We start from the raw sequence: 14,881 nt of genomic DNA, 5'->3' as shown, positions 1-14,881 counted from the left end.
AACTATAGTAATCAAAACAGCATGGTACTGGTAGAAAAACAGACATCTAGACCAATGGGATAGAATAGAGTCCAGGAATAAATCCATGCATTTATGGCCAACTGATTTTCAGCAAAGATGCCAAGAACACACAATGGGGTAACAGCAGTCTCTTCAATAAATAGTGCTAGGAGAACTAGATATCAACATGCAGAATAATGAAATTAGACCCTCATCTCATACCATATACAATAATCAATTCAAAATGGATTAAGGCCAGGCAAGGTGGCTCACACCTGTAATCCAGGCACTTTGGGAGGCCAAGGCGAGTGGATCACGAGGTCAGGAGTTCAAGACCAGCCTGGCCAAGATGGTGAAATCCTGTCTCTACTAAAAATACAAAAAAAAGAAAATAGCCAGGGATTAAAGACTTAAATATAAGACCTGAAACTGTAAAACTATTAAAAGAAAACATAAAGGAAAAGCTCCATGACATTAGTCTGGGCAAAGATTATTGTTAATATCAAATAACCTAACATTACACTTCAACATAAGGTTATTTTTTGACAACAAAAGCAAACATAGACAAACAGGATTGCATCAAACTAAAACTGAACAGCAAAGAAAATAATCAACAGAATGAAGAGACAACCTGTGGAATGGGAGAATATATTTGCAAACCATACATCTGATAAGGGGTTAATATCCAAAATATATAAGTAACTCAAACAACTCAATAATAAGAAAACAAAAAACTCACCTAATAAATAGACAGAGGACCTGAATAGATGTTTTGCAAAAGAAGAAACATAAATGGCCAAAAGATAAATGAAAAAATGCTCAACATCATGAAGCATCAGGGAACTACAAATTACATCCACAATGAGATATGACCTCACACCTGTTGGAATGGTTATTATTAAAAAGACAAAAGATAAGTGTTGGTGATGATGTGGAGAAAAGGTAACCCTTGTACACTGTTGGTGGGAATGTAAATTAGAACAGCCATTACAGAAAACAGTATGAAAGTTTCCCCAAAAAAATAAAAACCTGAACTACTATATGATCCAGCAACCCTACTTCTGTGTACGTATCCAAAAGAAATGAAATCATGATCTCAAACAGATGTCAACACTCTCATGTTCTTTGTAGCATTATTCACAATAGCCAAGACATGGAATCAGCCTAAGTGTTCATCAACAGATGAATAAAGAAAATGTGGCACATATAAACGCTGGAATACTATCCAGCCATAAAACAAAGGAAATTCTGTCATTAGCAATAATTTGGATAAACCTGGAAGACATTATGTGAAGGGAAATCAGCCGAGCACAGAAAGACAGATACTACATGATCTCACTTATACATGAAACCTAAAATGTCAAACTCATATAAGTAGACAGTAGAATGGTGCCTACTGGAGGCAGGGAATGGGAGGATATTGGTCAAAGGGTACAAAGTATCAGACAAGAGGAGTATGTCTTTGAGATCCACTGCACAGCATGATGACTATAGCTAATAATAATGTGTTGTATATTTTAAAATTGCTAAAAGAGTAGGTTTTAAATGTTCTCATCACAAAAAATAAGTATGTGAGGTAATGGATATGTTAATTAGGTTGATTTAATCATTCCACAACATATACATATGTCACATTGTACTCCAGAAATATATAGTTTACATTATTATTGGTCAATTAAGATTTTAAAACTTAGGAAAAGGATCTCCATTCATCTCAAAGTTGAAACTAGTTTATTTTGCAAATTATGACTTATAAGTGCTTCATAAATTTTCCACTTTTCCACTTACTATACTTAAATTACATCAGACTTTGGCAGGTGGTGATGATTTACAAAGTATAAGCCAAAAATACAAACAAAATCCAAGATGCCCAATAAATTACTAATTAAGAAGGAAAAACCTCAAGAGAAAAAAAAAATTGTCCTCAAAGACTTTTACCCAGGAATCTGTTCTACACAAAACTCATACAGTTGAAGAGGTGTATCAAGAAAGCACATTTCCCAGTGTCTTTACGAACAGGCAGTTAATCTGAATGCATGAAACAGCCAATTCTTAGACAATAGAGAGCTGGGAAAACAATAACTATCTGCAAAGTACAGATTCTACCAAAAGCCTCAAGTAAGAGAGAGAGAGTGTGTGTTTTTTTGTGTGTATACACACTGTGGGCTAAACAAAGAATGGCTGTGGGTTGAATTCTTTCTGCCTGTGGATCACCAGCTTGTAATGCCCATGTTAAGCAGACTAAGTTGAACGCTTCTTTCTACATTTCACTTTGTGGAAATTTTTCATTCCTTGGGCTATCTACTTCTAGGCATTTCATTATCAACCCTTCCATTTATTTTCAATTTTATAAGACGAATCAGAAAATTTTCTAGGTGAAAGTAAATATATTTTCATTTCCTAGGAGTTGGAAAAAGGAATTTCAAGTGCATCTCATATTCTAAAATTCTTCCATTCCTTTTACATAGAATGCAAGAAGAGCTGTTTCATGAGATGTCAGCTGTACAGAGCAGGTCACTGATATAAATCAGGTGTAATCAAGATTGCCTAAGAAATACTGACATCCTAAACACTAAGAACTGAAATGTAAAGCAAAGGATTATCTTAGTTTGATTCTGCAGGCAAAAAACCAAAATGCCATTAACTAAATATTAGTCTTTTCTTATAGTATCTCCATGAACCCACAGTTTGGACTAAGCTCACTCAGGCATTTTAATGGGAGACAGGATGTTTGCACAACCCAGTTTAATGATCTGTTTCTCTGTACTATGGCATTCATCATTGCGGGAACGAAAGTTTGGCTCATATGACAGTCATATCTTATACCAATACTTGTGTAACAACACAATTTAAGTTTACTCCCACAGCCCATAATTCAAGTACTAAAATACTCAAATGTACAGCTGCTGAAGAAATTCTACAACATGGAAATTCCTGATAAACATGAAGAGTTTTTGATTATGTACTTAAACACTATGAATTTAAAAGGTATTTTTCTTCACTCATGCATTTTGAGATATAATTCATCTCATTTTTTTTCCTTTCAGCACATTCAGAATTATGAGAGGTATATGACAGAATTATGTGAGAAAGTCCTTGGAAGGTTTTCCAGAGCTTGACTAGACTTATGTTAATAAGTATGCACATGAACAAAGATGGAAGTGTAATTTTTACAACGCACAAAATTATATTGGACACGTTGAATTACAGGTGTCTTTTTCACCTTGTAAAGTTGTATTATTGTTGATACAGTGTAAATCCAATGAAAATTATTTAAAGCTCAGGTACTTACTGTGGTTGGAAAATAAGGACTAGTTTTGAATTTTTTCAGAGCCATGGAAGAGGTGTAGGTTCCCAAGAAGAGGATAAAAGACATGAGTGTGATATCAGGAACAAAATTACAGTTGTTCCCGACGAGGTTTCCTCCATATTTCAAACACTCCTTCTTTGACAAAAATGCCCAGTCAAAGGTAGTATTATGGTACTGAAAGAAGAAAAACATTAAAATTTTTCTAGAGAACATTGACATATAAAAAGCAGCCTTTGATACTTGATGAGCTATATAGGAATTATACCAAAAGTTTCTGTAAAACAGTGTGAAAATAAGCACTGGAGGGTGAAACTTGATGAGGTGTTCATGGAATAACAGATAAGATGGGCCAAGAGGGTGGCAATTATTGAAAATACAATGAGAATGATGCAATTTGTTACCTAGTTTGGGCAACAGCCTTAAAATCGCCCACTTGTTCAACAGAAACCACAAAGTACTTCTTTCCTGCACACCTTCCTGAGAGTAAACTGAGACACATTAATACTCTAAGTCTCAAAATGTAAGACTCTCTAAAACACTTTCCTTTTTCAAAAAATACTTACCTTTGTAAGGCACAGCTTCTTATGTGTCTACCTGATGGCCCTATGGTTAATGCTCTAAAAGTTGTAATAGGTTAACTACTCACCGAGCACTTTCACAAGTATTCTGTTTCTTTTCTAAATAACTAGGGACTGGTGATTTAAGCAATTAAACTATAAAAATGTGGGTGGTCCCTGCTTTTTCAATTTCATATTCTAATAAAGTATAGATTTTTTTCTTCTTGACTCTAGGTCAGCGTTATGAGCATCTGTTCTTCGTATGTGCTGTGATGCCTTTAAGGCTATGTAGTTGTGTATGGAATATTCATCTCCATGTTACATGGCCTCAAACATATGGTTAGTTTTCATGTATGGCTGTTGTGGAGTCAGGGCTGTGCTTCCCTCTAGCAGCTCACTCTTGTTCCTATTTTTTGTTTCTAATACATAGGACAATCCTTTTGCTAGCATAGTAGATAGGGCCAACACACCCATCCCCCAGCTGCTCTGAGTACTAGCTGCTCTTAATTCACAGCTGTCTTCTTCTCTAGAGAACTGCCATTAGCCATTTAAGAGCCACCTCACCTGCAATGTAGTGCCCTCTCATAGCCGATTACTGACCAATACTAACCGGGGTCTAAAACTATACCCTCTTAGTCTCCAGGTGAGAGCAACTCTATGCACAATTTATGCTCCAGAGCTCCCATGGGATCAGGCTGAAGCAAAACTCAGCTGAAACCATATCCTTGTTTAACTCCTTCCCTGTCTTATACTGCTTCTCTCAATCTGTTTTTATTGAGACCACTGTCTCAATAAAGTCACATGCACCCGAAATCCTTATATCTGAATCTGCTTGTATAACAGCTGACTTACTTGAATTACCAGTCAACCAAAAGTTAATGGCCTCTAAGCCTAAGAAACTTTTTCTAAAATATCAGAGTTTGGAGGAAACTTGGATGATTTAATCAGATTTATCACCCTTAGTATTCAATAGTCCTAAAAGATGAACATTCATTCTCTGCCTGAACATTTTATGTGATGAGCAGTATCCTGGTTGCTCATCCCCTTGCTTAATAAAATTTCTGCACAGATCGCCCTTATACTGATATTTGAATCTTCTTAAATATCCTTTAACTAAGTTTCTTTTGCTATGCACAACACTTTCTTGCATACTGTGACAATCTGGCTCTTTCCTGGGGAGAGATTTTCAAAATTGTACCTATCTAAATGGATGCCAATGTGGTTGGGTGGAAGGGACTGGGTGTCTCAGCTTAGAAACATTCTAAATACCCATAACTTACTCCTCTTAGGTCCAGGGCTAATGGATATGTCATATGCTATCAGAAGAGTTATTTGAAAACACCTTGCAAATAAATGTGGAAAGATAAATTTCTCCTGTCCTTTGCAGACAAGAGTTCTACCTCACACCAAACACATCATCAATGTCTTTTACTATTCAATGAATTTTCACGATATGAGTAATATAGTCATAAAAGAAGAATCTCTGCCCAGAAAGAGTTCAATTTTTTATAGAGCTCAAAAGGTAAAGTGCTTACATAAGTCAATAAAAAACAAACTATACATCTTTCCTTGAAATATTTTTCCTACAGAAGCTTCAACTTGTAAACAGCTGAACTGCATTCTTGCTTTTATCAAACTCTGCTTCTGAAAGGTAATTAATCATATCTCATTTTGTTTTTGAGATTTCTGCATATGGATGTTTATAGGAGCATACATTTAAAGTTTAGAAGTCATAATAGCTAACAGGTTTCTTTGTTTTAAAGTCAGCAAAAATGTAACATAATTTCACTTCCGCACTTTAATACCAGCAGAACTCTTCTCTATAACTAGAGTTGCCCACAGATAAGTTGCATTAAAGCAATCCTGACAGGAAGTTCTATTGATTTTCTTACAGAGATTCAGGTTGAGGTGAAGACTATACAGATGTACATGAAATGACAGACAAGTCTTCTTGCTTACATCAACTTAAAATGCCAAATGATCAGTATTTTGTAAGCCTCAAATGATTCTTTGTATCATTATCCAGAAACTTGAGTCTCCAAATACCACCTTTCATTAAGGACTTCAGTATAAAAACTGTAGGTGGCATGCATATATCTCAGCATATCTGGCATTTCAGAATACAAAGCTTCCTACTCCCATAAAACTTAAATTCTAGCTAATAAACAATTCCATTTAGATATCACTGAAAATACATCTATATTATCTGTATTATTTCAATGTCATTATTCCATATAAGCTGATGTCAGTGAAGGTTAATTCCATAAAACTTCAGGCAGGGTCCACTTCACGAACAAACTTACCTATGACCACTGCTACCCCCGATGTTCAAGCCACTATTGTCTCCTCTGGCCTTAATGCAGGAGACCCTTAACTCATCTCACTGCTACTGCCCTCTAGCCCTTACAAGTGGTTCTCACTTCTCTATGGTTTTGATCTTTATTTCCTGTGCAAAATTCTATGCATACTGTTTAAATGGTTAAATCAGAACTTTAAGAACAAGACAGTCCTGGCATGGTGGCTCACATCTGTAATCCCAGCACTTAGGGAGGCCGAGGCAGGAGCATCACTTGAAACCAGGAATTTGAGACTAGCCTGGGTAACATAGCAAGACCTCATCTCCATTAATTTTTTTTTAATTAGCCAGGCTAAGTGGTGCGTGCCTGTTGTCCTAGCTACTCTGGAGACTGAAGCAGGAGAATCACTTGAGCCCAGGAGTTTGATGTTACAGTGAGCTATGATTGTGCCACTATATGCCAGCCTGGGCAACAGAGCAAAATCCTGTCTCTGAAGAAAACAAAGAACAAGACAAATGGGAACACAATCTCAGAAGTCCATTCGCCTGTTAGAATTCTCTTAGCACATTATCTGTTTTCCTTATGATGCTTGTAATGTTTTATTACTTGTAGCTTCCTCAATATTCACTGTTGTAAGTTTGAAAATATTCAGAGAGATATCTAGTGGGTCTGAGACCTGGATCTAGGAGAGATGTCAAGTTTAGAGACATCTACTTAGAAGTCATCAGGAAAGAGCTGATCATTGGAGTAGTAAGACAATAAAACGACAAGGGAAAAATGTGCAGGAAAAAAGAGTGTAAAACATCTAGGGTATCCACAATGGAAGTGAAGATACCACAAAACACTATGAAAAAGTTATCAGAGTGATGGGTAAAAGAAGTACAATGAGCTGAGAAATGTGTGGGAGTGAAAAAATTTGCAACAGCAATTACAGACTATTTTTTCAAGAAATACAATAACAAAAGAATAGGTTAGAATATGCAAATTGCAAGGTTAAGGCAAGTTCTTTGGGGTTGGCAAAAACTTTTGAGGTGTTTATAGTGGATGAGAAATAATCTGGTTATGGGGATGAAAAGGAAAAGAGATTGATGGGAAATGCAAGAATGGAGAAAGGAGAGAGAGAGGGAGGAAGAGAGAGGGAGGGAGGAAGCGAGCGAGCAAGAGAGAGACAGAGAGAGAGAGAGAAATGCACCAGGACTTAGTAACTGTTTGGACTGAGGATGGTAAAAGCTAAAAATGATAAATGTATAGTGCCTGAGGACCAAAGGGACTGTGCATCAATAAGGAAAAAAAAAGAGCAGAGCAGAGCAAGGCAGTAGTAGAATTCAATTTGGGATACATTAGGCACTGAAGAGATCATTGTTGATTGAACAAATGAAATCTGTCATCACATCTGGAATATATGACATATTCAAGGAAGATATCTACCAATTTATCTACTCTTTTTATCTGGAGGACAAAGTTAAATTAAAATAAACTTTTAATTTAGAGTTGCTGGGTAAAATGTAGGATGCCCAGTTACATTTGAATTTCAGGTAAACAACAAATAGTATTTTCAGTATAGGTGTTTCATATGTAACATTTAGGATATATTTATACTAAAATTATTCAATATTTATTTAAAATTCATCTTTAACTGGGTATGTTTTATTTTTGTTTGCTAAATTTGGCAATACTATTTCAATTAGATACGGAATATTTTGAGTAACAGTCACATCTAGAAAATAGAAAAATGTGGCCACAGGAAAATAGAAAATGCACTGGGACCTAAGTGCATGAATGAACTAATGTAACCTTTACAGGTACAATAAAGATAAATAAGACAACGACTTTTAAAACTTTCCCTAGAGAAATAAAGTACATTAACTTAAATATTAACTAATAATATAACCCAGTAAAAGGAAGTATCTAAATGAGTGGTATGAAGATCAGATGGTCAGAAGAGGGAATAATCATCTTCACTGAGTACAGAGAAAACAAAATTTAAACTAAGCCCTAAAAGAAGGACTGGTTTTTGCAGAACTCTCATATTTAAAGGGCAGCAGGAGTAAGAGTAGAAGGACAGCAAAACTGTAACAAAAGGGAATAAAAGTGACAAACTTTAGATGTGCATTTCTTTCTGCACTGGCAGCAAAAAAGAGGTAAAGTATTAGAGAGAGAGAGACATCATGAGCAAAGATGCTGATATGGGGACATACAATGCTTCATTCAGTTTTAAAGACTTACTGAATGCTCACCTTTGTGGAGGATCTAACAGTGAATAGACCAGATGGGCTGAAGCAGATCGTTTAGGTAAATGGGTACTGGGGGAAAAGATTTAAAGAAAATGATCAAGTTGCTGAGGATCTTAACTGTGGTAAATCTCATGAAAAGAGATTTCAATCTATTTTTTGAGATATATTTTTCAAGAGAATTACCCTGTTATACTGAGTGGATCTGCTTGCAATTCTTAAAAGTAGAATGCATACCAAAGGATTTATTTTAAAATTTAAAAGACCACAGTATCCTCCCTAAGGGAAAAAGTGAGGGATAATATGAGACAGGATGGACAAAATGTTCAAAGCCATTGAGGCTAGGTGATGTGTATATGGGGCTTCACTGCATTATTCTATTTTAGTGCATATTTAAAATTTTACGTAATACTTTTAAAAGTAGGAATGTGTAATCTTCAAGGAGATTTAAGGACACAATGGTTTTTACACTTGACTTTCTAGGTGGGAGAAAATCACAAGGATGCTTTGCACAAGAATATTAATATGACATTCCATTTCCCATGAAATGAATGTTAATTCCTAGAATCATCATGAAGGTTCTTAGTCCCATGATTAACAGCATCTCTGGGTAGTATAATAAGTAATAATAATACTAAAAATAATAATTAAAGGTTCTGTATTATAGTAGATCCTCAATGTCATCAATAGGTTCATGGAAACTGCAACTTTAAGCAAAATGATGTATAACCACCAATTTTACCATAGGCTAATCACTATAAACAAGAGTTAAGTCCCTATGGCATATTCCTGGTCACAAAAACATCACCAAACTTCTAAATAAAGATCAAAACATTTCTAATATTAAATGTTAAAATAAATGTGAGCTATACATACATTTAAGAAAGATTAGTAAAAATAAGTAAGATAATTATTATGATTCCAGGTCAGGGTTGTGAGTGGTCAGAGCCTATCCCGGCAGCTCAGGGTGCAAGTCAGGAACTATCTCTAGACAGGACACTATCCCATCACAGGGTGCACTCACACACACACACCCACACTCAGTCTGACTGGGAAATTAAGACACGCCAATGAACCTAATATGCATGTGTTTGGGACGTGGAAGGAAACCAGAGTGCCTAGTGAAAACCCACGCAGACATGAGGAGAACATGCAAACTCCACACAGGCAGTAGCCTGAGAGTCAATTTCTCTTTTTTCGTCAAGGTTACAATGAAATGGTGTAATCTGAGGACGTGCTGTACCGTTTTGAGTACCAACTGATAAAATATGTGCTTTTAAAAATATAAATGAGAGTGATACCACAAATAAAAGCCTCAAGGTTAAGTTGTTGATGTACTTATTTAGAGTTTTTCCCCCACAATGGTGAGCCAGATTTGCAGTAATCTGAAATCCTACCTTATTTACAGAATGCATTTGAGTTACAGTTGTCTGTACCATCATAAGATATCAAGATGAACTGGTTGTTCTGCTTGTGATTAGGATTATAGAAAATTGTGAGAGGCCATCACTCCCATCCTAACAACCAAAGCAAGCTAGATACCCTATAAAAATCATAGTTTTAAAAAACTCACCATTAAGATGAGGGAAAAAGTCAAACATTTTTTATTTTATTATTTATTTATTTTTAAGATATTAATACATAGTCTCACTCTGTTGCTCAGTCTGGAGTGCAGTGGCATGATTGTAGCTCACTGTAACCCTACAGGTGTGTGCCATCATGCCCAACTAATTTTTCTATTTAACGAATTTTTAATGGCTACATGCAGACTGGTGTGACAGAGCAGAATTCAGAGGAGTCCTAGGCATAGATCAAGTCTGCATCCACTCACCAAATTTTCTCACGGCCTTTGCCAAGTGCATGGGTAATACACGAAAGACTGGAGGTTGGACAGGAAAGCTAAAAGAGCTCCCCCTTAGATACATGGAGCCTCTCTTAAGTGTAAGGAAGCCACTTTCTTAAGATGGGAGGCAGAGAAGCAGAGCTGAGAGAAACTTCTCTGAGGCATTCAACCACTTTGGAAAGGGCTCAGGTATCTGCCATCTGAAGGCTAGGGGCAGAGCATTTGGGCAAAGAAAGATCCCCCAAAAAGAAAGCTGGGGTATCAAACAAAATACAGCATTCCATGGGACCTTCTGGTGTGATGGAAATGTCCTGTATCTTGTTTGGATAGTGGTTACAACCATCAAAACTCATTTCAATGAATACTTCAGAACTGTGTATTTTAAGGCATGCCTCAATTAAAAAAAAAAGGATCTGATGTGGAAAAACAAAATACTAACTGATCCTTTCAATCACTTCCTCAGAAGAAATCGACATTTGATTTTGAAATCTGGTGTCTCACACTCTGAGAGCTGGAAACTGTAAGCCAACAGGTATTAATGCTCATTATCTAGATACAGTGTGAACAAGTTGTGGCTAGTTTTAAAGGTTTACAGGAAACTTTTAAGGAATTTGGTTTGCAAGTTAAAGGGATATACCAAGCAAGAAATCTTTAGAAAAATTGGAAAAAGTGAGAAGAAATAAAGACACCATTCCAACAATAAATGGAAATTTTAAAACCTGCCTTTTTATTTTGAGACATAGGTACCCTAGAGTTCTAATCTCTGTTTAAATGCTCTAATACCCCTCTCTCCTGCTCTTTTCCCTGAAACATATCCCTACCACCATGAAAAAGAAAGCTTGTCTTCATGCAAGTGAAGCTGAAGGGAAAAGACCTTCCTTCATCTGACAGGATGTACTGAAGGCCTGTGAGAGCAAGCCTTAGCTGGCTCCAGGGGATGCATGTCACTTTTCCTGTACCTTCTCTCACAATCTAATTATGGCTGAAATGAAAAAAGGAAAATTAAGCCCTGATGACTGTGTGTCCTAGGAAAGGTTCAGGATGGGAGAGCTGGCTAGCATGACCAAGCAGACGGAGGACACAATAGCCTCTCAGAAGATGGGGTTCCCAATTTCCTTTCTCCATTAAACTTCTGAGTTACGGAGGCTGCATGACCTACTCAAATGATAATACCTAAAAAGAACAGTAACAATACCTAACAGTGACTGAGAGATGACTACATGCCATCCACTATGCTAAGTTCTGCCTATCTATTAAGTTGACACTTACAGTACCTTTGAGATAAGTACTATTACCATCCCAATGTTGCAGATGAGAAACTAAGAAGGTTCCACAGCCTATTAAGTCGTGGAGCCCTGCACTTGAACCAGGCAGTCTGACACAAGAACTCAATATCTGTGAGTTCCTCTACATAAAACACTATGCTGCTTCCTGAAAGAATAGAAATAAGGCAGATTCTACAGGCAGAAAACCCTGAGTTCAAATCCTGATTTTACCATATACTTGTAATATGTATGGTCTTTGGGAGGTCAGTTAACTTTTCTAAGTCTCTGTTTCATCTATAAAATAGGGGTAACATCTAATAACTCATAAAGTGATTGTGAGAATTATAGACAATTACTGTGAAGAGTCTGGCACCTCGTAGGCGCCTCAATAATTGATCATTATGATTGACGGTAATAAATCATATTTGTTTAAAACTCGTTTCTGAGTCATTTACCTATATTGTATGTATGTGTATACACAACATATAAATACAGGTATTCATATAAATGAAAAAGGAGAAATGAAGGATAAAATAAAAATTGGCCTTCATGACCACACACACACACACACACACACACACACACACACACACACACACATTTTTTCTCCTAACTTCTTTCCCTAGAGATGCTGAACATAGCACCTTCACATTTTAATTAAGGTATGCAATTGACGCATATGAAGGGATTGCTGCCCTGGAATATGGGGCATCTATAGGAAATGGAAGGGTAAATATTGCCATTTGTGTACATTGAAGAATCATGGTATACTAGGAATGGCACCAGTCTAAGAACCACCCAGACTTCAGTTCTAATCTTTGTTCTACTAATATATGGCTATGTGACCTAAAGCAAGAAAGGTGATTTACCCTCTGGAGCTTCAGTTTCTCTCATGTATAAAATAGAAGTAATTAACCCTGGTAGTTTATGTTGATGGTTATAGTACATATTAAGGTCTACAATGATGAGAATATGTGTAACACATGTGGTCTCTAGTAGGTGTTCTATAAATAGTAGCTAAGTTGAAATGATATTATGCCTCTATGTCTCTATCATAGTCATACTAGAAGTCAATCAGAACTTCCATTTTTTTTTCAAGAACCTTATTGTGACATTTTGTTTGAATACATATCAATTACTGGAATTTCTGCCAGGACTTGCCCAAAGACAGGGCTTAAAAGTTCATTAATTTTAATGATTCCCTTGATTAGTTACAAAAAGAATTAAGTTAGATAACAATTTCTTTTTTTAAGTCAGTGGAAGTGAGTGTTTCACTAATATTTATTGCAAATTAACATGTCTTTATTAATTATATTAACTATATTTTAATTAAAATATATATTATTAAATTATAGTTTATTAATTATATTTTTACTATAAGAATTTTGAATAAAATTCTTTCAAATCTAGAAGGAGGCAGTTTTCCCTGTATTTAGGCAAGACCTTTTAGGCAACAGGCTGACCAGTTGAAAGACTGAAAGTTGAACTCCTTTCTGTATGCATGTGGTAAAACACATACACATACTTTTTCACACACCTAACATCAAACATGGAAGAAATAGAGAAGTAAGTTTGAGGAAAGTCAGAGAAGACTTTAACAGCAAAAAAAGCAGTCAAGAGAGCCATAGAATATAAAAACAAAAAAGAGGGTCACGTGAGAGTTGCCCAGGAAAGATACAAAACATCATCTTTGAAAGGGATGTTAAGGCACTCACTACAGAATATCTGTAGAAATGGCCGGGTCTCCTGAGAGATGGGCACTCTCAACACAAGGTATTATGGCTTCTGTCTTTATAACTGAAAGATTGATATTCTTTGGTAAGATTCCATGTTCAGCATAGAAGAAGCACAACTGGAAGTCTGAAACAGCACTTTCCCCTTTTTCTCCAACACAAAAGCCTCCTTCCAGTGTGTGACCTTCCATGCAAAACAGCTCATTTTTAAAGCTTAGTTCCAGTCTCTTAAAGATCCTTGGTTACCAGCCATGGGAAAGGATATCATGTGACAGAGGCACAGTCCTTTCTAAGTGACAGGGGAAAGGTCCTGCTACAATCACTCTTAGTGAAGGGAACACAGCACCATTTGGTTGGTAAGAATTCTTAACCACACGAGAAACAGAGAGAGGATACTGTGCTCTCATTTTCCAACTTCTCACATTTTCCCTTGTGAAAATATTTCGAGGTTACAATTAATGCGATGTGGCAGTTAAATTCGTAAGAAGTTTTAAAAAGCATGTTATAGAAGTAAATATTGGCTTCAGCTTTTTTTAAGGCAAATAAAAAAAAAGTGCTGACTAGAGCAAAGGAAAGTGGCTTTTTTTTTCCCCGTCCCTCCACTGTCAATAATTGTCACATATGTGTTCATGCCAGAATTGCTGAATGGTAGAAGACATCATATATTATAAGTATTATAAACAAGTATACAATATGCAATCAGTATGAAGTTAATTTAAAATAGTAAGTCACTTACCATGTCAGTAGAAGACATAGTTGTCAAATACTCTGGGGCCAGTGCGGTGTCATTAGATATTGAGATATTAGCTGTAAGCAAAAGACAATTATTTTATACTATAAAACTAAAATATAAAAAGACCTTAAATGCATAATTAGGTATTTTTAAAAGCAGGGTTATACAGTAAAAATGTCTTTAATAACAACATAGGGGCACAATGAATTTTTATTTATTATAAATGTGTTCACCTTTCACCTAGATAAAACAAAGATTTGGACACATCTGCTGTGCTCTAATCTGATAAGAAATGATGGTGAATATTTAAAGAGATGGTATTAAAATTTGTTTCAGGTTTCAAAAAAAAAAGAAATAAAACTTCCCTGATACTACAAGGTACTCAATATATTTTGTCTAGTGGAACAAGGGCTGGCTGTTCATAATTGATTAAGCTGACCACTGGCTTCAGAATGTACAGGAAAATCTCCCATATTGAAGCTTTACTAATTAAGACTTAAATAATTTGTAGCTTTTGGAAATTTTGACAGTGTATGAGAAAGGTGATCTTTGCAAAATGTGTGAAAACAAGAGACAATACTAAAAAATATAAATATAATGGAGATGAATATTTAATCTAATTTTAAAAATTATTTTCATATAATGTGGCATCATTTATAGGTTTAAGATGGCACTTGAAGAAGAACCTAATTTATTAAACCAAACTTCCTCTTGGAAACATTTCGTTCCTTTTTTAAAATTTTATGTGTCTGAAAATTAAAAAACGGTATTTAAAAAGTATTCTATAAGTAAAATATTTTTCTTTATCAGATAAGCCTTCTTCCTATTTTGCAAAGCTTTATGTATTATAAAATAAACTATTAGAGCATATTCCTAATTTATAGAAATATTATAAAACAACACATCAGGGTT

At 35.6% G+C, this 14,881-nt stretch overlaps 1 protein-coding gene across 2 annotated transcripts in view; it reads right to left on the bottom strand.

Annotated features, from left to right (window-relative positions):
• The window catches only part of SLC4A4 (solute carrier family 4 member 4), a 385,603-nt gene that overhangs the window by 65,500 nt on the left and 305,222 nt on the right, over positions 1–14,881 (bottom strand). For both annotated transcript variants that reach the window (XM_024246262.3, XM_054554039.2), the window contains 2 exons: positions 13,973–14,043; positions 3,293–3,484 (listed from right to left, as the gene is read on the bottom strand). In XM_024246262.3, coding sequence (XP_024102030.2) covers positions 3,293–3,484; positions 13,973–14,043 — 263 coding nt within the window. The remainder of the gene's footprint in view (positions 1–3,292; positions 3,485–13,972; positions 14,044–14,881) is intronic.

This window comes from Pongo abelii, chromosome 3 (assembly GCF_028885655.2).
Source record: "Pongo abelii isolate AG06213 chromosome 3, NHGRI_mPonAbe1-v2.0_pri, whole genome shotgun sequence".
In the NCBI taxonomy this organism is placed as follows: Eukaryota; Metazoa; Chordata; class Mammalia; order Primates; family Hominidae; genus Pongo; species Pongo abelii.
The sequence above is the reverse complement of the archived record's forward strand: the minus strand, read 5'-3'. Positions and strand labels throughout refer to the sequence as shown.